The 21,739-nt window shown below is 39.6% G+C and overlaps 1 protein-coding gene and 1 long non-coding RNA gene across 2 annotated transcripts in view; one reads left to right on the top strand and one right to left on the bottom strand.

Annotated features, from left to right (window-relative positions):
* The window catches only part of grip2b (glutamate receptor interacting protein 2b), a 68,448-nt gene extending 58,509 nt beyond the window's left edge, over positions 1 to 9,939 (top strand). Inside the window, exons 22-24 of the mRNA XM_053652478.1 lie at positions 6,463 to 6,690; positions 7,625 to 7,771; positions 8,410 to 9,939. Coding sequence (XP_053508453.1) covers positions 6,463 to 6,690; positions 7,625 to 7,771; positions 8,410 to 8,607 — 573 coding nt within the window. The 3' untranslated portion in view covers positions 8,608 to 9,939. The remainder of the gene's footprint in view (positions 1 to 6,462; positions 6,691 to 7,624; positions 7,772 to 8,409) is intronic.
* LOC128624765 (uncharacterized) overlaps positions 1 to 21,739 on the bottom strand; it is a 36,707-nt gene extending 14,968 nt beyond the window's left edge. The window contains exon 1 of the long non-coding RNA XR_008388847.1: positions 19,079 to 21,739. This is a non-coding gene — a long non-coding RNA (uncharacterized LOC128624765). The remainder of the gene's footprint in view (positions 1 to 19,078) is intronic.

Raw genomic sequence — 21,739 nt, 5'->3', positions numbered from 1 at the left:
CAGGCTTCTGGGGGAAAACCATGCATAAGCTGTATTTAAAACCCCATGATGTTGGATTATTTGGCCATTGTGGGGAATGAATGGCATGGCTATTTAGCTATGCTGAAGGTGGAGGAGGCACTTGCGAGCTACCTCTCTCCATCAACGGCAGGTAATTAGGGAGGCCGGCTATGCCATCCAAGCCACCATGTAAGGTCACCGTGGCATTGGTGGGCAAGGCCTATGCAGTAGTAGTCTTGCTTGTGGGTCACTGCAGACAATGACAGTGTTGCAGGCCTACCAAGCAGACCTGCTGAGTGAACTCCAGTCCTGGAGTTCTTACAAGAACGTTTCTCAGCGGGGTGGGCTGATTTATCACCCTCGGCCAGAACTATGGAAACTGTGGGTCTGGCCCCTGAGAGGCACCAGCTCATAGATTCTGGTCTCACAACTGAGGTTGTAGAGACCATATTAAAAGCTAGAGTACCATCCACAAGGAAATTGTATGCACTCAAGTGGTGGCTTTTTGTCTTGTGGTGTGAGGAACCTCAGCTAGACCCAGTGAACTGCGCAATAGCTACAGTCCTGTAGTTCTTACAAGAACATTTCTCAGCGGGATGGGCTCCTTCTACAATCAGGGTTTATGTGGCTGCCATTTCGGCCAGCCACGCCCCTGTTGATGGAGCCTCTGTGGGGCAATATCCTCTAACTTCGAGGTTCATGCATGGTGTCAGGCGGCTGAGGCCCATCTGCAGGCAGCACATACCTTCCTGGGACCTTCTGTGGTCCTGGAAGGTCTGTCAAGGGGCCCCATTTGAGCCCTTAGAGTCAGCCTCTGAGAAGCTTCTGACTCTAAAGGTAGCTCTTCTGCTGGACCTGACCTACTCTCAAGCGAGTAGGAGATCTACAAGCTCTCTCTGTTGTCCCTTCCTGCTTTGACTTTTCCCCTGGATTAGCCAAGGCCTTCCTGTATCCTATGCCGGATTATATTCCTAAAGTGCCTACATCTGCTGCCCAGCCTGTGGTGTTGCAGGCTTTCTGCCCTCCTCCGTTCCCCACACCGGAACAAGAGAGAATGCACCTGCTGTGTCCAGTAAGGGCTCTCTGTAATTACATCCACCGCTCCGGCCAGTGGCAAAAGTTGGAGCAGCTGCTGGTCTGCTTTGGCGGTGACAGTAGAGGTGATGCTGTGTCAAAGCAGTGCATCTCTAATTGGATAGTGAAAGCAATCTCTATTGCTTATGAGGCGCGCGGCCTCCCTACCCCTCTGGGCATAAGGGCTCATTCTACTAGGGCGGTCGCCTCAGCGAAGGCTTTGTCCAAAGGGGTATCCTTACAGGATGTGTGTGCTGCTGCAGGGTGGTCTACGCCACACACATTCATTCGGTATTACAGCCTAGATATTTAATCCACCCCAGGCTCGAGTGTCTTGCAGTGACCCTTGGGCTTGGGTCTTTTTTGAACAGGCCGTACCCTCGGTATGACTGAGTGGGTATTCTCGTTCCCATAGTGTTATGCGAAACGCAACGTTGAAGTTCCCTTTGAAAGGGAACGTCTGGGTTACGCATGTAACCCTGTTCCCTGAGAAGGGAACTTCAACGTTGCGAGGGCAGGCCTGTGAATTGAGTTTTCGCTTCAGATAATAGATGCTGATGGCGCGGTTCACAGGTGCCATATTTATATCACGCGACATGCTTAATTGCCACGTCACCTGATCATGGCAGGCCTATAAATAGGCATGATTTTACACAAGCTTCAGATGCCGGTCCCGCGCGAGAGGCACTCCCATAGTGTTATGCTAAATGCAGCGTCTCGTTCCCTTCTCAGGGAACAGGGTTACATATGTTACCCAGACGTTTCACTTTCATCAGTGCGTTGCAGTAGTGTCACACTGAAATGCACTCACTGTTCAATCACAGCACTGAGCAGTACTTGGGGCACATGGTTGCAGTCGGACATGGGGAGGAAGGCTGAAATCCATCTGGATAAAGAGTCAACCTTTATAGTTTGTTTTTTCACTGATTTAGTGAAAAAAATGTTAATCACTAAAAATTACCGCTCAAAACTAGGAGTTAAGTATGTTATCTTCGTGTCACAAATGAAAAGCAATGCTGTTTGTGTATTGTATTTCCGGTTTTTTTCACTGCTGTGATTGCTTTTCATTCTGGTGAAGAGTATTCCCCATATGTGTTCTCTGCAGAATGTATATTAAGAATGACTCATTCTTCATTGCAGTGGATCCCGGGAAGACTGGGCCTGAGACAAGATAGGAACTGGGGCAATTATATGTAGACAATCCACATTCTGGAATGTTTTTGGGAGGTGGGAAGAAACCAGAGAACCCATGAGGCCACATGGAAAACACCGACAATAACACTAGCTCAGGAGCAAAATGGGGACCCTGGACTTACTGCAACTTACATTTCTCATTTATACAACTGAGTAGTTGAGGGTTAAGGGCCTTGGTCAAGGGCACAGCAGTGGCAGCTTGGCAGTGCTGGGATTTGAACTCTCAAACTTCCAAGTCCAAGAGGAAATAACAACTTGTATTTGAAAGACAGCCACAGTTACATCAAATATATTACAATTGTTAAAAACATGCGGTGTAGGCAGTAATCAGTCTTAGTGACCTTATGACATCCAGAAGAAACTGGAGAGTTTTCAAATAGATTTATTAGTTTATAAAGATTGCTCAAGTTTTTTTTTTCCCAAAAAACTTTGGCTACAAATCTAAAAACAAGTTGAATTCCTAGAGACCGTGATAAAATAAATAAATAAAAACTTTTCAGAATGCAGACGCTTGGGTCTTCTACAGAAGCAAAGAAAATCAAAAAGAAAATCAAACGATTGCACTGCAGAAAATCCTGGCAGTGCCTGAAGCTTACTGTGAACCTCTTTGCTTTCCATTTGGCTCAGAGCTGCAGTATCATTTAAAATTGTGAAATTTAATTTGAACAACATGGAGGACTACTACACATAGTCAAATTTGTATTTTTCCACTTTTGCTGTGCTTGCTCTAGGATTCTTTAAGTTCATGTCTCCGAGTTCAGTGACCTACCTGTTGTTTACTCTAAACAGAGGAAGTACCAGTTTCATGTTGCCTGACCCACATTTTTAGATACCCACCTCTGTTTTGAAAGCATGACTGAATGAATTACTATTTTTGCTAATAGAAATTAATGTTTACAAGCCATTTCCAACAGAATGCAAACAATAAGACTTACGTTATCCACATTATGGAGCTAAATGAATTTCTGGCTAACCTAGTTACACCACAAGTGAAGCGAGATGGATTGCTCTACTACATTTCATTTAGTGCTACATTATTAATAACATTGTTGTGCTTGTTTTGCTGGAGCAGAAAACAAAGCATCAAATAAAACAGCTGTAAAGCATACTTTTATGTGCACCTGACCTATGTAACCTTTAAGCACACAAGTGCAAGAAAAAATAATGAATAAACAGACACTCTACATATATTTCAGACTTTTTCTGCGTGTCAGTGGAATACTAAACTCTCCTGGGCATCTGTGCCGGGTCCGGAACAACTTCCCTGGTTGTCTCTCCATGATGCTGTGGCTGTATTTACACATGATTGTATTATTCTACATTTCTGCATATATATGACCTAAAATATCATCCGATTTTCACTAAAAATAAATATTTCTACTGCCTTAAGGTCAGGACTTTGACTTGCCCATTTCAAAACATTAACTTTATTTTTGTTTAACCATTATTTGGTAGAACGACTTGTGTGACTTAGGGTCCTTTCTCTTGATTCAGTTCAAGGACAGATGTCCTGACATTTTCCTTTAGAATTCGCTGCTATAATTCAGAATGCATACTTATATCAGTGATGGCAAGTCGTCCTGGCCCAGATGCAGCAAAAAAAGGCCCAAAACATAATACTACCACCACCATGTTTCACAGATGGGATAAGGTTCTTATGCTGGAATGCAGTGTTTTCAAAAAATAACACTTCTCATTTAAACCAAAAATTCTATTTTGGTCTCATCTATATACAACATTTTTCCTCTAGCCTTCTGGCTTGTCCACATGATCTTTAGCAAACTGTAGAAGGGCAGCAATGTTCTTTTTAGAGAGGAGTGGCTTTCTCCTTGTAACCCTGCCATGCACACTATTGTTGTTCAGTGTTCTCCTGATGGTGGACTCATGAACATTAACATTAGGGAATGTGATAGAGGCCTTTAGTTGCTTATAAGTTACCCTGGGTTCCTTTGTAACCTCGCGGACTATTACACGTCCTGCTCTTGCAGTGATTTTTTGTTGGTTTACCACTCCTGGGGAGGGTAACAATGGTCTTGAATTTCCCTTTTTTGTACACAATCTGTCTGACTGTGGATTGGTGGAGTCCAAACTCTTTAGAGATGGTTTTGTAAGCTTTTTCCAGCATGATGGAACTCTTTTTCTGAGGTCCTCAGAAATCTCATTTGTTCATGCCATGATACACTTCCACAAATATGTGTTGTGAAGATCAGACTCTGATAGATCCCTGTTCTTTAAATAAAACAGGGCACTCACTCACACATGACTGTCATCCCTTTGATTGAAAATTTTATCTGACTCTAATCTTACCTTCAAATTAACTGCTAATCCTAGAAGTTCACATCATTTTGCTAGTCACAGACATGTAATATTGGATCATTTTCCTCAATAAATAAATGGCCAAGTATAATATTTTTGTCTCATTTGTTTTACTGGGTTCTCTTTGTCTACTTATAGGACTTGTGTGAAAATCTGATGATGTTTTAGGTCCTATTTATGCAGATATATAGAAAATTCAAAAGGGTTCACAAACCTTCAAGCACCACTGTATAAGTGAGACTACTATAACTATAAGTTCCTATAGATCATTGGCCACACTTCCCATTCAGATTCCATTAACTAACATAACTGCCGCATTGATTAAGCAATATCACACGAGCAAGAGTGCTATTGTACTGAATATCTGCACAGCTGTGATCTGTGACTTAAGGTAATCAGGTAATCATAGTAACAAGTAACTGACACTTCTGACACAATATGGCCAAATATTTAATTTATTTTTGCACCATCAATGAAAGTAGTTCCCAAGAAGCCACTGCTGGATAGAGTATTGCATGTTGCCATGTAACACAAAGAGTGACTGACAGCCCGAAGTACTGTAAGTGTAGTAATGGTTTCAGTGTAAAAACTTTTGCTAGAATTAGACATTTTTGTAGCAAAATGTGGAGTGATACAAACAGTAAAATGTATCAGTGCTATTGTACTAAATATCAGCACTCATGGAAATTCTTTATTCTAATATTTTGAGCTACTGGATTTTTGATTTCCATGAGCTGTAAGCTGTAATCATCAAGATTAAAACAAAAAAAAGGCTTGAAATATTTCATTTTGTGTAATGAATCTAGAGTGTATGAAAGTTCCACTTTTTGAATTCAGTTATGGAAAAAATTACTTTTCCACGATATTTAAATTTTTTGAGATACACCTGTATAGCCCAAGAACTAAATTTGGACCCGTTTACACATTTCCTCTGGTGGAAATTTTTTTGTTCTTGTTTTTGCTTTTCTTTCTCCCACCCTAAACATATTTCCTCTGTTTCTCCTATATTTATTCTAATTGTTAGTCTAAAAGAGCCTAAAGTGCTCATATGTTTTCAGTGGTTCGATACTACAGGTTCATAAATGATTGATGGCTACTGGTGTTTATGATCAACATTAGTCTGATAAGGCGGCTATGAAGGTTATATTTATCATCTTGACTTGTAGGGAGGCCACACTAACTAGTTGCTAGAGGCCACACTAACTAGTTGCTACTTGTTATTGTTGTTATTGAGCACTATGGAAATCAAAGTAGTAATAACAATGTAAAAATCGAAAAAGAAAATTTGATTGGAAGTCTGAGCCTGTAGGCCTTCACCAGAATTAAATATTATTTGAAACAAAGGTGTCCATGTCATCTTTATATCAGAATATGTTTATAGACAATTGGATTGCTCAACTGGTGTTACAGTAGCATGTGTGCTATTCAGTGTTTTAATTCTATAACATATTTATCACCATTCTCTCAATTTTAATCAGAACAAACTCCAGTTAAAGAATGTTCTTGGCCATTCTTTATAACTGGATCTAAAATGTGCTACTTAAGTTGTCAACCATCACATCTTTGCTCACACCAAACTAGAGTATAAAAGTCATTATGCTGAGTTAGAAAAGGGATTTCTCCAAATCATGATCAAAATGTAATGTGTTAAGAGTTTCCAATAGGTGATGTTCCAGGGAAGGGAGCAAAATGGTGCTTCTGAAAAGCTCATAAATGGCATCTTCATTGCTTTCCAGTTAACTGTGTTTTATTAAATTGCATTAGATCATTTCTAAATGACCACTTGGCAGCCAATCAGAGTTCCAGACAGAGCTCCCTACTGAAAGTTGATGAGCTGATTTAGCAGTAATCGTTGTTGGCTCTTCTCCTCTCACTCAGGCCTCCATAATGACTGGCAGCACTGTGAGTTTGGGTGTAGAGAGCACCAAGTCTCACAGTGAATCAGGGAGCCAGGCCAACATCAGCCCTCTCAGAAAGAGCTCGCATCTTCGCAATGAGGCAAAGAGCAAGAGCACGCTACGCATGTCAGAGAAGACCTGGGAATCAAGGAGGATCAAGGAGGAGATGCAAGAGATCCTGTCACCCACCCCACTAGAGCTGCACAAGGTCAGCATATACCACTCAACCTTCACATAACAGTGCAGACTGCGAAGTAAAGCTACGTTCACACATGTCGCCAGTCGCTGTACTCAGTTATCAGTCTCAGTTACTTGCTCATTCTTCACTACCATTGGTAGTTTGCAACTCTGTTGCATCGCTGGACATCTAGTCCACATCTAGTCACCAATGGTCACTGTCCCTCAGGTTGCTCTGTAGTCACCAGCTCTCACTGAAAATTAATGGTCTCCAGTCGCTCTGTTGCTGTGAGTCGATGTATGTGTGAATGTAGCTTAAGGATCTAAATGTATATGAATACATAATTAGGAATGAACAGATAACGCATTCTAAATGAGTATATATACATACATACATACATACACTATACCTTTCATTTAGTGTTCATTCATTCATCATTAGTTACCACCTAGTCAGGGTCACAATGGTTTAAATTAAGCTACTATGTAGTTTGTTTTTATATTTGGAAATATAATCCACTAAATTTGTTAGATACTACATTGTAGGCAAGGACAAACAAAAAGCAGGTAGGATTTTTTTTTTTTTTTTTAAACAGTCCCGTACACATCTCTAGTTGAGACCAATTGTGAACTGGAGTGATGTAGCTGAGGTTGAGGAATTGTCAGAGCCAGAATTCACACACCATGTGCTGTCATTTCAACCTCGATGGATTTTTCCAGGGAGGAAGGAAGGAAGGGAGGGAGAGAAGAAGGAAGGAAGGAATACACCATCATTGGGTTTAAATCTAGATATAAATATGGATAGTTGAAGCACTAAACAGATAAAGACCGTGGCATTGCTGAGATAGAGGACTTTGTGTGAAATCAGAATGTTTGAGATTCTGTTGTGAAAGCAGAACCCTCAAACTTTTGTGCATTTTGTGCTGTTGCAATGTTGAACTAATAAATTAATTGACCTTTCTCAGGTGACGGTGATTAAGGATCCAGAAAGAGATGATTTTGGCTTCAGTGTGTCAGACGGTTTCTTGGAGAAAGGCGTCTACGTGAACATGATCCGGCCCGAGGGTCCAGCAGACCGTGCAGGACTCAGGCCGTATGACAGGATCCTCCAGGTGCTCACACCTCCTTCACATCTCTACTTCCCTCAGCTGCATGTCTGTTCTTTGTTCACAACTCATGTTGTTTGTTAAAAGTATGCTCTTGGATTCTTAGCCATGTGCAGAAACAATAGCCATCAGGGATGTGTCTAGAGAGGCTGTTGGTAGTACTGGCTCCCACTGGCTTGCCACAATGGGTGCATCCTGCTGAAACTGACCGCAGATAGATTTAAAATGTTTTCAGTCATTGAACTGATGCTGATGCATAGACTGCTGATTAGGTGGGATTGAATTTTTTTTCATGAGAAAGGGCTTCCAACTAGCCACCATACCCCATAGCCCAGATATGTGAAGAATACAAGAGATTGTCGGCACATGCAGGGAGTGACCAATACTTTCCAGATACTCCTGCAGCTCCTAAAATGTTGATCTAGGGCTCTTGGCAGTCTCCCTGATAAGATTTATTAGCCTTCTGTCAATTTTACCGGGACATCGTGTTCTTGGCGATGTTACTGTGGCGCCACATTTTCTCTATTTGTTGCAGATGACCTTGCTTTATTAAATAAACAGTTGTTGGCAGTCACAAAAAGTGCTGTGGTATAAGTAATACAAGTGCTGTGATACAGTATGTATAATTATTGTTGCATTCCCAGGTCAATCATGTGCGAACACGAGATTTTGACTGCTGCTTGGCCGTGCCTCTTATCACAGAAGCTGGAGATAAACTGGAGCTGGTTATAAGCAGAAACCCATTAGCTCAGCCTGGTGTTGGTCAGCCCCTCGACTGCCATTCACTTTCAGCTCCTTTGACTCACAGCCGAGAACACAGCAACAGCACCATGGACCTGTGACAGCACACTGACTTGGGGCTTACACCCTGAAAGGACAACACAAATTCACCAGGAACTGCTGTACATGCCATTCAACACAATCTGGATCTTGGATTATATGTTCAACAAATGTGACCGTTTTGGATTTCGGTTTTCAGTAAAAACATAAGCAGTGATTTGTGCTAATGTTTTAATTTTTTTTTTGTTGAACAGAACTGTGATTATAGTGAAACAGGAAGTGTGAACGAGCTACTAGACCCTGTCTAACACTTACAGAGTCTTCTTGTTTTCACAGTAAACAAAGAGCTACTTCTTGTCCAGCAGCATAAAAAAAGAAATGATCCTGGATGAAGGTAAAATTTTACACCAGTGTGTATAGTGTGAACATTTGTTGTCTTTCCATGATGACCACTTCAGAAAAAAGAACATGCCATGCATAACGTTTTTATTAAACATTGTATTTTTCCACTATAAAACCAAGCCATGAGCTCAGCTCTTTGGATAAGCAAGTTTCAAAATTTGTTTGGCACTGACAGGCCAAATACAACCCTGTCACATGCTCAGTCACAAAATCTCTCTCTCTCACACTCTCTCTCTTACTCTCACTCCCTCTTTTCTAGCCATTCTTTCTCGCCCACTCATACACTGGACTAAAGAGTGGACGAAAACAACGCACAAGAGGACTGCTTTCTGCAGTGAATCAGGCTAAATCGAAACCTAAGAAAGATGCAGTTTGATTTCTGATCAAAGATCCGACATGACACACTGTTGATTTATTTGACCGAGGCGGGACAATCAGTTGGTTTTGTTTGTACAAGAAGACAAATTAATTTCTTACATCTCCAACCTCACACACCTCCTCAAGCAGTGACGTGACGAAATAGAAACAAACACAACCCTATTATACCAGCAACAATATTACGTAATCAGGAAAAAGAAAAATGGACTTTGCACACACACACAGACACACACACACACCCCCACACCCCAGTGCTTGCTCTTAGATTTGATACTCAGAAAGGCTTTTATGCTCATGACCCCTTCTTATTTGTTCTTCTCCTACATAAACCTTTCCACATTTTATAGTGTTATAACCTGTAATTAAAATGGATTTAGTTGCCATTTTTACAATTTGATTTACAAAATATATTTATTTAAAGGTGCAACATCATTTTAATTGTGACAAAATGTTTTTTAACCAATTAACCAAAAAAGCAGACATTTTTTTTGTTTACATATTTACTCACCCCCTTGATCGAACCACCTTTGATTCCAATTCTCCTGCAATTTGATTGAGGTTTGGAATTTAAATGGGCCATTCTAACATATTCCAGTTATTGGTTTTGAACCACTCCAGCCTAGATTTGGCAGAATGCTTAGGGTTGCTATCCTGTTGGACAGTGAACCTCCACCCCAGTCTCAAATCTCTTACAGACTGGAACAGGTTTGTTTCTAGGGTTGCCCTGTATTAGGCTCCATCCAACTTGCCCTCAACTCTGAGCAGTTTCACAGTCCCTTAGGATAAAAGCATCCCCACATTATGATGCTACCACCATCGTGCTTCACTGTGAAGATGTTTTTCTCATGGTGATGAGCAGTGATTAATTTCTCTCAAACATAGGGCTTTGTGCCAAGACCAAGAACTTCAGTTTTGGTTTAATCAGTGTCTCCAACATGCCTATTGGCTAATTCCAAATGGGATTTTGTATGGCTAACCACTCTTCCATAAAGCCCAGCTGGGTATGGTTGTCTTGTGAACAGCTTATACCATTTTGGTTGCTTCTCTGTCTAAAGCCATCTTTGCCTGGTCACTGACTTTTGGTGGACCTCCTCTACACAGAATCACAGTTGTGCCATAAAAAAAGGATTTAACTGTTGAAAATATACTTCCTTTGATAGTTCCTTGGTCTTCATGATGCTATTTATTTATGTATGTTCTCTAAAAAGAACTATGGGGCTCTCTAGGAACAATATTTGTTTTGAGATCATGTGGCATGCTTTTTGCACAGACATGGATTTGAGTACTTATATGATATCTGATGACAACCATGTACCTAAACTAATTGAGGGGTTTTCCAGCAACAGGGTGAATACTGAAAATCAAAATCGCAAGTTTTACAATTTTATTTGTAAATAATTTTACAAACTATATATATTTGCCTACCTACTTGGATATTATGAGATTGTATGTAGATAAAGGCCATGTAATTCCAAATAAATGCATTTGAGTTTCAAGTTGTAACACTAGAAAATGTGGAAAAGTTCAGGGGGGAGGGATTAATACATGCAAGGCACTGTAACTATAACAATGCATCTACACCATTCAGCACATGTGTACAGGACTCAAGGGCACATTTCTTCCTTTCACAATGGCCTTTGTAGGCAAGCCATGATATAACTGCTGAAGCTTGCCAAATATCTCAGACATTTTGTTCAAGTTATTTTCATCTCACCTTCCTGAAAAGGTCTCATAAATCTGAGTGTAGCCAAGTCACCTTTGGAAAGATCAAGCCATTGGGTTTAGCCTGACTAGTTTGTCTGCTTGATTAAGTTCTCTGTTTCATTTACAAGCTGTCTATGATCTGAGTCAGGTAATGCCAAGTGGTCTGATGTGGAGGTCTTAAAAGACTAGGACTTGGCAGCTAATCTCATTTCTTTTCCGTTCCATACAAGAACCTCCAATTTAAGGACAAAAAGGAAGATTACACAAAAATCCATGGAGCCAAAATGCAGCAACATCTGATTTTCAGGCAGAACTTCCATACTGCTTATTTGCCCTTACAATAATGCAATCATGTGGACTGAGTGTACTGTACACTAAAATCGTTCCTGTTGCCATAAAGACAAAATTCTGAGTATTCGGTGGAATTATTTCCTGCCTTCTTTGCAGTACTAATGACCATGCTGGAAAGCACAAGCGAGATCTCTTTCTAATAAAACAGAAAGCACTCATTGTTCTCAGAGACTCTGGTGAATTCACACTGGAACAATCCATGTCTCTGTTCAGATCTGTCCCACCCGGTGACACTCCTTCGTTCAGTCTTATAAAACTATTGATGATGGCCAAGATTTCATCAAAAGATTTTTCACACGTAAAGAGCCTAATATTAAATGTCTTGTTTTACTAAGGCTTAGACCAGTGTTCAGACCTGGGACATAATTTTTACCTTTTCTCTCTTTGACAGTGTTCTATGTAAGTATTAAGTGTGATGTTCACAAACCTTAAATGAAAAAAAAAAATCAAAAGAAATTTTTTATACGTGCAATATTCAAGCCCCAAAGGTAGGCTTTGGGAATTTTACAAAAGCTTTATAAAGCTCTACTTGTGTTCATCCCTATGCATTTTTGGATTCTGAATTAATGTATGCATTGATATTGTGTATTTTTAAAGTGTGTAATATTTAAAGTTACATTCTCTGTATAGTATTTTTATATGACCCACTTTCCTGTCGTTCCCCTGAGTGCAGTTCTAAGCACGATGGTTAAAGAGAATTGAAACCTGGGTTTATTTTGGTTTGGATGAATACATGTGATGATATTCCTAGTCAAAGACTGTGCTGGTGACATCATTTTATAATCAAAAATATTAATAAAAAAGCAAACAAACAAACAAACAAAAAACTGCTGAGTCCTAATTTTATCCATTACAGGTTATATCCATTTATGTACAGTATACCTGTACAGTATACAATATGTATGCCTGTTTACTGAAATAAGGATGTAGTTTAAACAGCAATTTGTAGCACAAACATTTCACTGAACGTATTACATTTGAGCTACTGGGTATGGTAGCAGTAAAAGCACCATTTACAGATATCAGTAACACTTTACATTAAGGTTTGATTAATGGACATTATTGAATACATTAGTTAACATGAACAAATCATATGCTTCAGTATTAATACACCATCCATCCTTCTATCATCCATTTTGCCTACAACTCATGTCTTTGTACTGGGAGAGGAAACCCCGGAATCACGGGGAGAACATGCAAACTCCAGGCATAGAGGGCGAAGGCAGGATTCGAACCCTAGAGGTGTGAGGCAAGCATGCTAATCACTAAGCCACCGTGCCCTATTAATACACCATAAGTAACCATTACAAAGTATCTGTATTATAAATACTTTATTCTAATATTTTGAGATACTGGATTTTTTATTTCCATGAGCTGTAAGCTGTAATCATCTAGATTAAAACAAAAAAAGGATTGAAATATTTCACTTTATGTGTAATGAATCTAGAATATATGAAAGTTCCACTTTTTTAATTAAAGTATGGAAAAAATGGACTTTTCCATAATTTTCTAATTTTTTTTAGATGCACCTGTATATTGTTATTTCTTTAATAATAAATCAAATAGCCAAATAATCAACATTTGCATTAACCAATGTTCATATCATCAATGAATAAAACTGCACTGACTAATATGGACATAATCTTAATGAATTTGCTCATGGTTAACTCAAACATCCTATTATGTCTGCATGAAGTAAAGTAACTTATTATGTATATAGTTATATGTTTGGTAGTTATTAAATGCTAGGAAAAGGCTAGGCTATTAAGCCTGCCAGATAAGTATAACTGCCATTCTCAACAATCAATCAATCAGTCGGCAATGCCTATAGCAATGCCCCCATGGTCATAGAGAAATATGCAAAAAAGCATGTTTTAATTGCAGAATCATTCAGATCTACACATTTGTACAATATGTACATCAGGAAACAAAAGTTCATAAATTTCTGATAATTAATTTGTGAACTGTTAGTCATGGATTAAATAAACATTAGTCAATGCATGTGAATTCCTTACTATTTAAACTAGAGTCAATTAATACATGTCTTAACTTACTTTGTAATTTTTGCTTAATTCCTTATGGTTTATTAATGTAAGTTCATGATTTGTTAATATTAACTAATGCAGTGAAGCATAGCCAGGGGGTCTGTTATTTATCTATTTATTTATTTGTTTGTTTGTTTTCTTTGTTATGGTGCTGGAAATCACAGCCCATTATTATCAAAGTTATTATATTGATTATTGCGTTCTTATTCTTTTTAACCTATTTTATTGGTCATTTAAATTGAATGGGTTTAATCCATTCAAACAAAAACATTCTACTAAAACAAGCAGGCTTATGAATGATGTGAACTTGGATCTAATCTGTATTGTTGGCAGAAATTTCAGAAATAAAAAGCTCTAAGGCTGTAATAAATAGCCAAAATATTATTGGACACATTCAAATGATGAGCGTAATAATATTTCAATAGATGTATTATGTTAAAAGGGGTGCCAGCATTTTTATTTTAAATTTAAAGGGATCCTTGGCTGTAAAAAGTGTTAGAACAACTGAGAAAAATGTTACATAAATATCTTTTACCACCTGGATATATACATGGCCTTCATTTTTGTTCATTTGCTTTTATTTTTTTGCGCTGGAAAATATCAGTCATTGTCACCTGTATTTCACTGTATTGTGTATGTCACAAATAAAAATCTTGAATCTATATACAGTGCATCCGGAAAGTATTCACACAAAAGCTTCACTTTTTCCACATTTTGTTATGTTACAGCCTTATTCCAAAATGGATTAAATTCATTATTTTCCTCAAAATTCTACAAGCAATACCCCATAATGACAACGTGAAAGAAGTTTGTTTGAAATCTTTGCAAATTTATTAAAAATAAAAAACAAAAAAAGCACATGTACATAAGTATTCACAGCCTTTGCCATGACACTCAAAATTGAGCTCAGGTGCATCCTGTTTCCACTGATCATCCTTGAGATGTTTCTACAACTTGATTGGAGTCCACCTGTGGTAAATTCAGTTGATTGGACATGATTTGGAAAGACACACACCTGTCTTTATAAGGTCCCACAGTTAACAATGCATGTCAGAGCACAAACCAAGCCATGAAGTCCAAGGAATTGTGTGTAGATGTCCGAGACAGGATTGTATGGAGGCACAGATCTGGGGAAGGGTACAGAAACATTTCTGCAGTATTGAAGGTCCCAATGAGCACAGTGGCCTCCATCATCCGTAAATGGAAGAAGTTTGGAACCACCAGGACTCTTCTTAGAGCTGGCCGCCCGGCCAAACTGAGCGATCGGGGGAGAAGGGCCTTAGTCAGGGAGGTGACCACAAACCTGATGGTCACTCTGACAGAGCTCCAGCGTGTCTCTGTATAGAGAGGAGAACCTTACAGAAGAACAACCATCTCTGCAGCACTCCACCAATCAGGCCTGTATGGTAGAGTGACCAGACGGAAGCCACTCCTCAGTAAAAGGCACATGGCCTGAATGGCAAGAATCGTATCTGGAGGAAACCAGGCACCAGTCATCACCTGGCCAATACCATCCCTACAGTGAAGCATGGTGGTGGCAGCATCATGCTGTGGAGATGTTTTTCAGTGGCAGGAACTGGGAGACTAGTCAGGATCGAGGGAAAGATGAATGCAGCAATGTACAGAGACATCCTTGATGAAAACCTGCTCCAGAGCGCTCTGGACCTCAGACTGGGGTGAAGGTTCATCTTCCAACAGGACAACGACCCTAAGAACACAGCCAAGATAACAAAGGAGTGGCTACAGGACAACTCTGTGAATGTCCTTGAGTGGCCCAGCCAGAGCCCAGACTTGAACCTGATTGAACATCTCTGGAGAGATCTGAAAATGTCTGTGCACCGACGTGCCCCATCCAACCTGATGGAGCTTGAGAGGTCATGCAAAGAAGAATGGGAGAAACTGCCCAAAAATCGGTGTGCCAAGCTTATAGCATCATACTCAAAAAGACTTGAGGCTGTAATTGGTGCCAAAGGTGCTTCAACAAAGTATTGAGCAAAGGCTGTGAATACTTATGTACATGTGCTCTTTTTGTTTTTTATTCTTAATAAATTTGCAAAGATTTCAAACAAACCTACTTCACGTTGTCATTATGGGGTATAGTTTGTAGAATTTGGAAGAAAATAATGAATTTAATCCATTTTGGAATAAGGCTGTAACATAACAAAATTTGGAAAAAGTGAAGCGCTGTGAATTCTTTCCGGATACACTGTACACTCATTGTCCACTTTAATAGGAAGCTGTACACCTGCTCATTTATCAGCCAGTCATGTGGCAACAGCACAGAGCATAAAATGATGCAGATACAGGTCGAGAGCTTCAGATCACATCACATCAAACATCAGAATGTGTGATCTCTGTGACTTTAACTGTGGCATTGATATTGGTACCTGCTCACCATGCTCGTGAAGAGTAATTATATGAGTTACTATATTCTTCCTGGCAGCTTGAGCCAATCTGGCCATTTTCCTCTGACCTCTCTTAACAACAAGGCATTTCCACCAATAGAACTGTCACTCACTCAATGTTTATTTGGAGGATCACACTTTTTCTGTATGATATACACATCATGTTCACATTATGATATGAGCATTATCTGAAGCTCTTGACCTGTATCTGTATGATTTTATGCATTGTGCTGCTGCCACGTGACTCGCTGATTAGATAACTGCATAAATGAGCAGGTGTACAGGTGTTCCTAATAAAGTGGATGGTGAGTGTAAGTGCGCTGACAAAGTGCACATGCACATCCTGTTTCAGTATGCAGTATGTATTCAAATTTTCAGATAGCTAGCTTGCTAGGTGTGTTAGCTAGCTAGCTATCCATAAAACAAAATCAAAAGTTCTGGATAGTTGGTCTAGCTCACTCAGCTACGTAGCTAATGGTTTACCTGTACACTTTTTTCCACAGGTTGAATTTTGAAGTTTCCTTTGAAGCATTCAAAACTGAAGACACCCGATGAATTGGGCTACTCATCTGCCTTACTGTCTCAGACATTGTGTAGACTTTCAGCAGGAAACTCATTTATTTTGATTGGTTCCTGAAATTAAATTATTTCAAATTGGCTCATAGCAGGTTTCTGGGGTTAAATGCATTTTTTTACTCTGTAACAGTGATAAAAGATCCGTGTAACAAAGTTGAATATTCTATTTTTAAAAACACAAGTAAACATAAAAGTACTATGATTGAATTATACTCAAAAATGTTTTGATGTTTTAATGTTGTCTGATTTGTGATGTGAAAAATTTGTCATTTCCACAATAATGGAAGTTATATCCTTTTTTTGAGTGAATCATTACCCTTAAAAGGAAGAAAGGGCAGCAGTATGATTTAAAAAAACAACCTACAAGCTTCTAGGGTGGCAATTAGAATTGAAATCTGAGCTCTCCACTGGAAAAAGTTAATATAGGTTCTGAGAATAGTACAGTAGATGTCTAGTTAATATCCCTCTCTCATGTTCTCTCTGTTAGGAGCGATTTCAATGATTGTAGCTTTACTTTTTTTTTTTTAGAACAAAATAAATAAACTAATGGATCCTGTCTTTAAGGCTACAAAATTTCTCTTCTCTCTGAGTTCTGTGTGTATATTGTTTCCAAGTAGCACAAAGGTTAAAGGATCTTGTCCCCTATTTATGTAACTCGCCTTTTTAAACTTCAGTCTCTTTGGGTAGGTTTATAGTAACATGACACTGGTAGTTGTGTGATAACAGTACTCAGGCAGCATTTTCTATTCGCTATCCCTCATCATAGCTTTTGTCCAGCACCTGCAAAAACAAAGCTGTACTGTTCTAGGATCAGTCTTAATTTAGGACTGACTGATTCCATAGATGTCAACACTCACTTCCTCATACGTGATGTACGTGAGAAAGTGCAACCAGTTGACACCATCAGATCACATTTTAAATGAGTTTTAGTTGCTCCCCAGATAGCAGATGATTCCAAGCCAAATATGGTTAGAGTTAAGGATCATAACCGTCACTTGTTGCAGTAGCAAGTGAACTGGGGGCCAACTATAAGCTGCCACATTTATTTATTTGTTGGTTTGTTTATGTTTTGTATTTGGAGTTTGTACCAGAAATTGTCCAAATGCAAATAACTATATCTAATTCATGTGCAGCATTGCAACATTTGGTCAAAAGTCAGATCTGATGAGTTCAATGCCATCATTCCACAGTTGTTTGTTGGCCAGATAAAAGTGCCTGGGCTGGTACTGTGCCTTAACTTTGCATTTTGCTGTCTACGGCATAGCATATCAGCATGGTACATATGAATGATGCTCAAGAGCTGTATGATGTGTGCTTAAAGGAATTATGTCTTCTTGTTTTCAAGTCTCAAATTATGTACAAGTGTACTGAATAGTACAGCAAAACAGTACATAATAGTAAGTTATTACTTCACATGGTAACAAACTATGTATGGTGACTTAAATAAAGATTAAAGTCTCCATACATAGGAGAAATTAACTTTTTTTTTTTTAGCAGAATGTCTTCCAAAAATTTTTCATACTTAGTTGATATTATAAAGCTTTCGATAGTTTATATTAGATAGCCTTTAATAATGCCTGCGACAAAAGAAGAACACATAGAAATCATTCTCACACTTCAAACAAACGCTTCCTCAATTTTGATACAAAGTTGCAATAAAAGCTGATAGATTCATGTCTGCCAAACAAGGAACGAACACTAAAGTAAAATTAGCTGGCTCTTGTATCAGAGACCTTTGGTGAAAGAACAAGGTCTTAGGTTTTACAGATCATAACAGGATTATCCTGAAACAATCTCACTACAATCAGTAAGAAATTGTTTCTGATAAGATCCCAAGTAGAGGGAATAACTGGAAAGGTGCTACCATAAAATTTGCCAATCTTATTTATCTTAATTTTATGCTTGCTGGTAGGCTTCTCTTAAAGGGGTCAAATGTATCTAGTATTTCATATATTAAAGATTACAATAAATGAAATTTAAGATTATTAAAATTATTTCTTGACTTTTTTTTTTTTTACTAATTTCAAGCAGATTATTTTAAGCATGCTACTTATTTCTATAAAGAAGCAAAATTATTTGTCGATAGAACCAGAAAATTTAAAGCTTGAAATGTAAACATTTCTAGAAATAAGTTTAATAGGAAATACTTGATAAATTTTTACTACATTCAAGATATTTCACTTGCTAAGATGTTTTTTTTTTTTTTTTTTTTTTTTGCAGTGTGTTAACTATTCTTAATAATCAAATACCATTTTCATGATGATATCAGTGAATACATCAAATTAAATCAAATGACCCTAATGTTACAAACGACCCCATGGGTTCTCAATTCATCATTGTTGAGGAAGCTACTTTGCAATTGCAGAAGATAGAAATTACTCATGATTTCAAATAGCTAAGCTACTACCAAACTATCCATTTGCTATAGTAGCTAGCTACACTACAAGCTACTAATAAAAGGTAGATAACTATTCTTAGTTACTATGTCAAACTGATAAAAATCAACTGATATTTTCATTTTATTTTTAATTTATTGCACAAAATAAATGTACATGCCTTGTACTGGGTATACCATAACAAATAGATTGTACTTTTCAATTTGTAAACCATTCTTAGCAAAACAGCAGTTAATTGTGGAATATCAAAAAAATTAGAAATGTTAGTAGCATTACCATGTCACACCTCCACAATCCTAGAGTCCTGAATCATCCAGTGTTTACCGGGACAGACTCTGGAACCATCAAAACTCTGACCAGGATAAATCGGTTACTGAAGATGAAAATAAATGAAAGAATGGTTATGTGAAAAAGGAAAAGGTGGTGTATTGTTTTGTTGCAGTACACCACTTGCTGAAAAGGTAGTTCATTAATGGAAAAGCTACAATAAATTTAAAACAGCTACTTAAAATATAGGTGACCTAGTAGCATCTCACCAGTTGCTACTGCCAAACACTGCAATTCAGTAAGTCTGTTGGAGATATAAGGATATTTTTTGCAAATTTCTAAAGGTTTCTATTGTTTTATCACATAGTAAATACTTCTTAAGTAATTGTACAATGTTTGCACCAAATTAAACTAATAAATTTCCTCAGCTCGCATGTTGCCGACCTGAGTTTGAGCCCCGGCTTTGACAACACTCAGTCGGGCCAACATGAACCCAGCAGAGCCAGCTCCCCTGCAGTCAGCGCTGTCCCATCAGGGAACCCTCCTGGGTCAACATGAACTATAGCTCTGTGCACTCACTGAGAGCCACCAGGCCATGGTGGACCAGCTCGGGCTCCTCAACCAGCAATTAAACAGCATCCTCCCCCAACTGGCCCAGACACCCCCTGGCCCCCAGCCCAGTCAGCCTGCCCTGGTCATTCAGTCTGCCGCCTCTTCCAGTCCACCACACCAGGAAGCACATGTCCCAGTGTCAGACTCCCTCGACCAACTAATCTCCCTGGCTATCAGGTTGGATAATCGTGGGAGCGGCACAAAGAGAGAACTAGCCAACCCCAGGCACCTTTCACCTCCAGTTCTCTTCTTCATTCATCTGCCAATCCTGCCCCCAAGCCTCAGTCCTGTCCCAGAATTCTGTCACCTAACACCAAGTGACCTGGGGAAGAACCCATGCAGCTGGGTCAGACCAGACTTACTCCTGCTCAGTGGGGGATAAGATTCCAGACAGGCACATGCTTCTATTGTGGCCAACCAGGCCACGCCCTGGCTAACTGCTCCTTATGTTTAAAGGGGAAGGGTTCATCAGTAGGTTGGGGGCTACTGGTGAGCCAAACAGCTGCCACTACTGACCCCCTACCCCCTAACCAGCTCTCCGTTTCCCTCCTCGCACTTATCGACTCAGGTGCTGAAGATAACTTCCTGGATAAGGAGTTAGCGTCACAGTCTGGCCTACCCATCAAGTCCCTGGATCTTCCCATTACTGTCAATGCCCTGGATGGGAAATACCTGGCCCAGATCACCCATTGCACTGCCCCATTGCTCCTTGTGTTTTCTGGGAACCACTATGAGAAGGTTCAGCTGAACCTCATCTCCTCATTATGTGACCTGCTGGTACTAGGCTATTCTTGGCTTAAAAGAGACAACCCTCACATAGACTGGGGTCAGCAGGGAGGATCGTAAATATTCATTCTTCCTTTTTGTCACTCTTCATGCCTGAAATCAGCCCTTCCTCCCACTGCAGCCACCACAGGTTCCCAGATGCCCACTCCTCCAGACCTCTCCACTGTGCTTCCCAAGAACCATGACCTGGGTGAGGATTTTAGTAAGGACTGGGCCTTTTCCTTACCACCTCATTGCCCGTACGACTGTGCTATCAACCTCCTCCTTGGGGCTGCCCTTCCCTCTGGTCGTTTCTATAACCTGTCCTGGCCTGAGAGAGAGGCCATGGAGAAATACATAAAGGAGTCCCTAGCTGCCGGCATGATCCAACCTTCCTCCTCCTTCCTGGGTGCTGGCTTCTTCTTTGTGGCCAAGAAAGATAAGATGTTGTTGAGGCCCCGGTAATCAATGCAAGGACTGAGGGTCCTCCCTCCTTGCATTGATTACCGGGGCCTCAACAACATCACAGTGAAGAAAAAGTACCCCCTGCCACTCCTCAACTCCGCCTTTCAGCCTCTGCATGGGGCCACTATCGTCACACCTATGGAACGCATACCACCATACCAGAGCAGGGGACGAATGGAAGACTGCATTCAACACCGCTCTGGGTCAGTTCAAAACCTGGTCATGCCTTTCGGCCTCACCAATGCCCCAGCTGTGTTTCAAGCTCTCGTCAATGATGTACTCCAGGACTTCATGAATCGCTTAGTGTTTGTTTAGTTGGACAACATCCTGATATTCTCCCGCATGCTCACTGAGCATACTCTCCATGTCCGTCAAGTCCTGCAGTGGCTTCTGGAGAACCGCTTGTTTGTTTCCACGGTCACATTCCTGACCGTATACATATATACAATCCATCCATCCATCTTCTATACTGCTTATCCTTAAAAGATTATTCTTTGAAATCAGTTACATTAAGTTAACCTAGTAAATTGGAGTCAGATTATGAAGTTAACAGGTATTATAAATTGGAGTCAGATAATTAGTTAAATGTATTGAAGTCAGATATTTAAATCATAAACCTAAAACACGCATTTAACCTTTGGCTGCACCTATTTCCATCCTTGGTCAAAGAAAAAGAGCAGACTAAGATAATATCACTTTATATTTTAGTCCTAGAACACTTGGCTCCTGTAACACCCCATAATCATATGCCTTTGTCTGGTAAGCATGATTTGATGGTTAAACAATCATAGCACAATATATCTGAGTAATCCACATAGAGAAATTTGA

Source organism: Ictalurus furcatus, chromosome 21 (assembly GCF_023375685.1).
Source record: "Ictalurus furcatus strain D&B chromosome 21, Billie_1.0, whole genome shotgun sequence".
Lineage (NCBI taxonomy): Eukaryota > Metazoa > Chordata > Actinopteri > Siluriformes > Ictaluridae > Ictalurus > Ictalurus furcatus.
The sequence above is the reverse complement of the archived record's forward strand: the minus strand, read 5'-3'. Positions and strand labels throughout refer to the sequence as shown.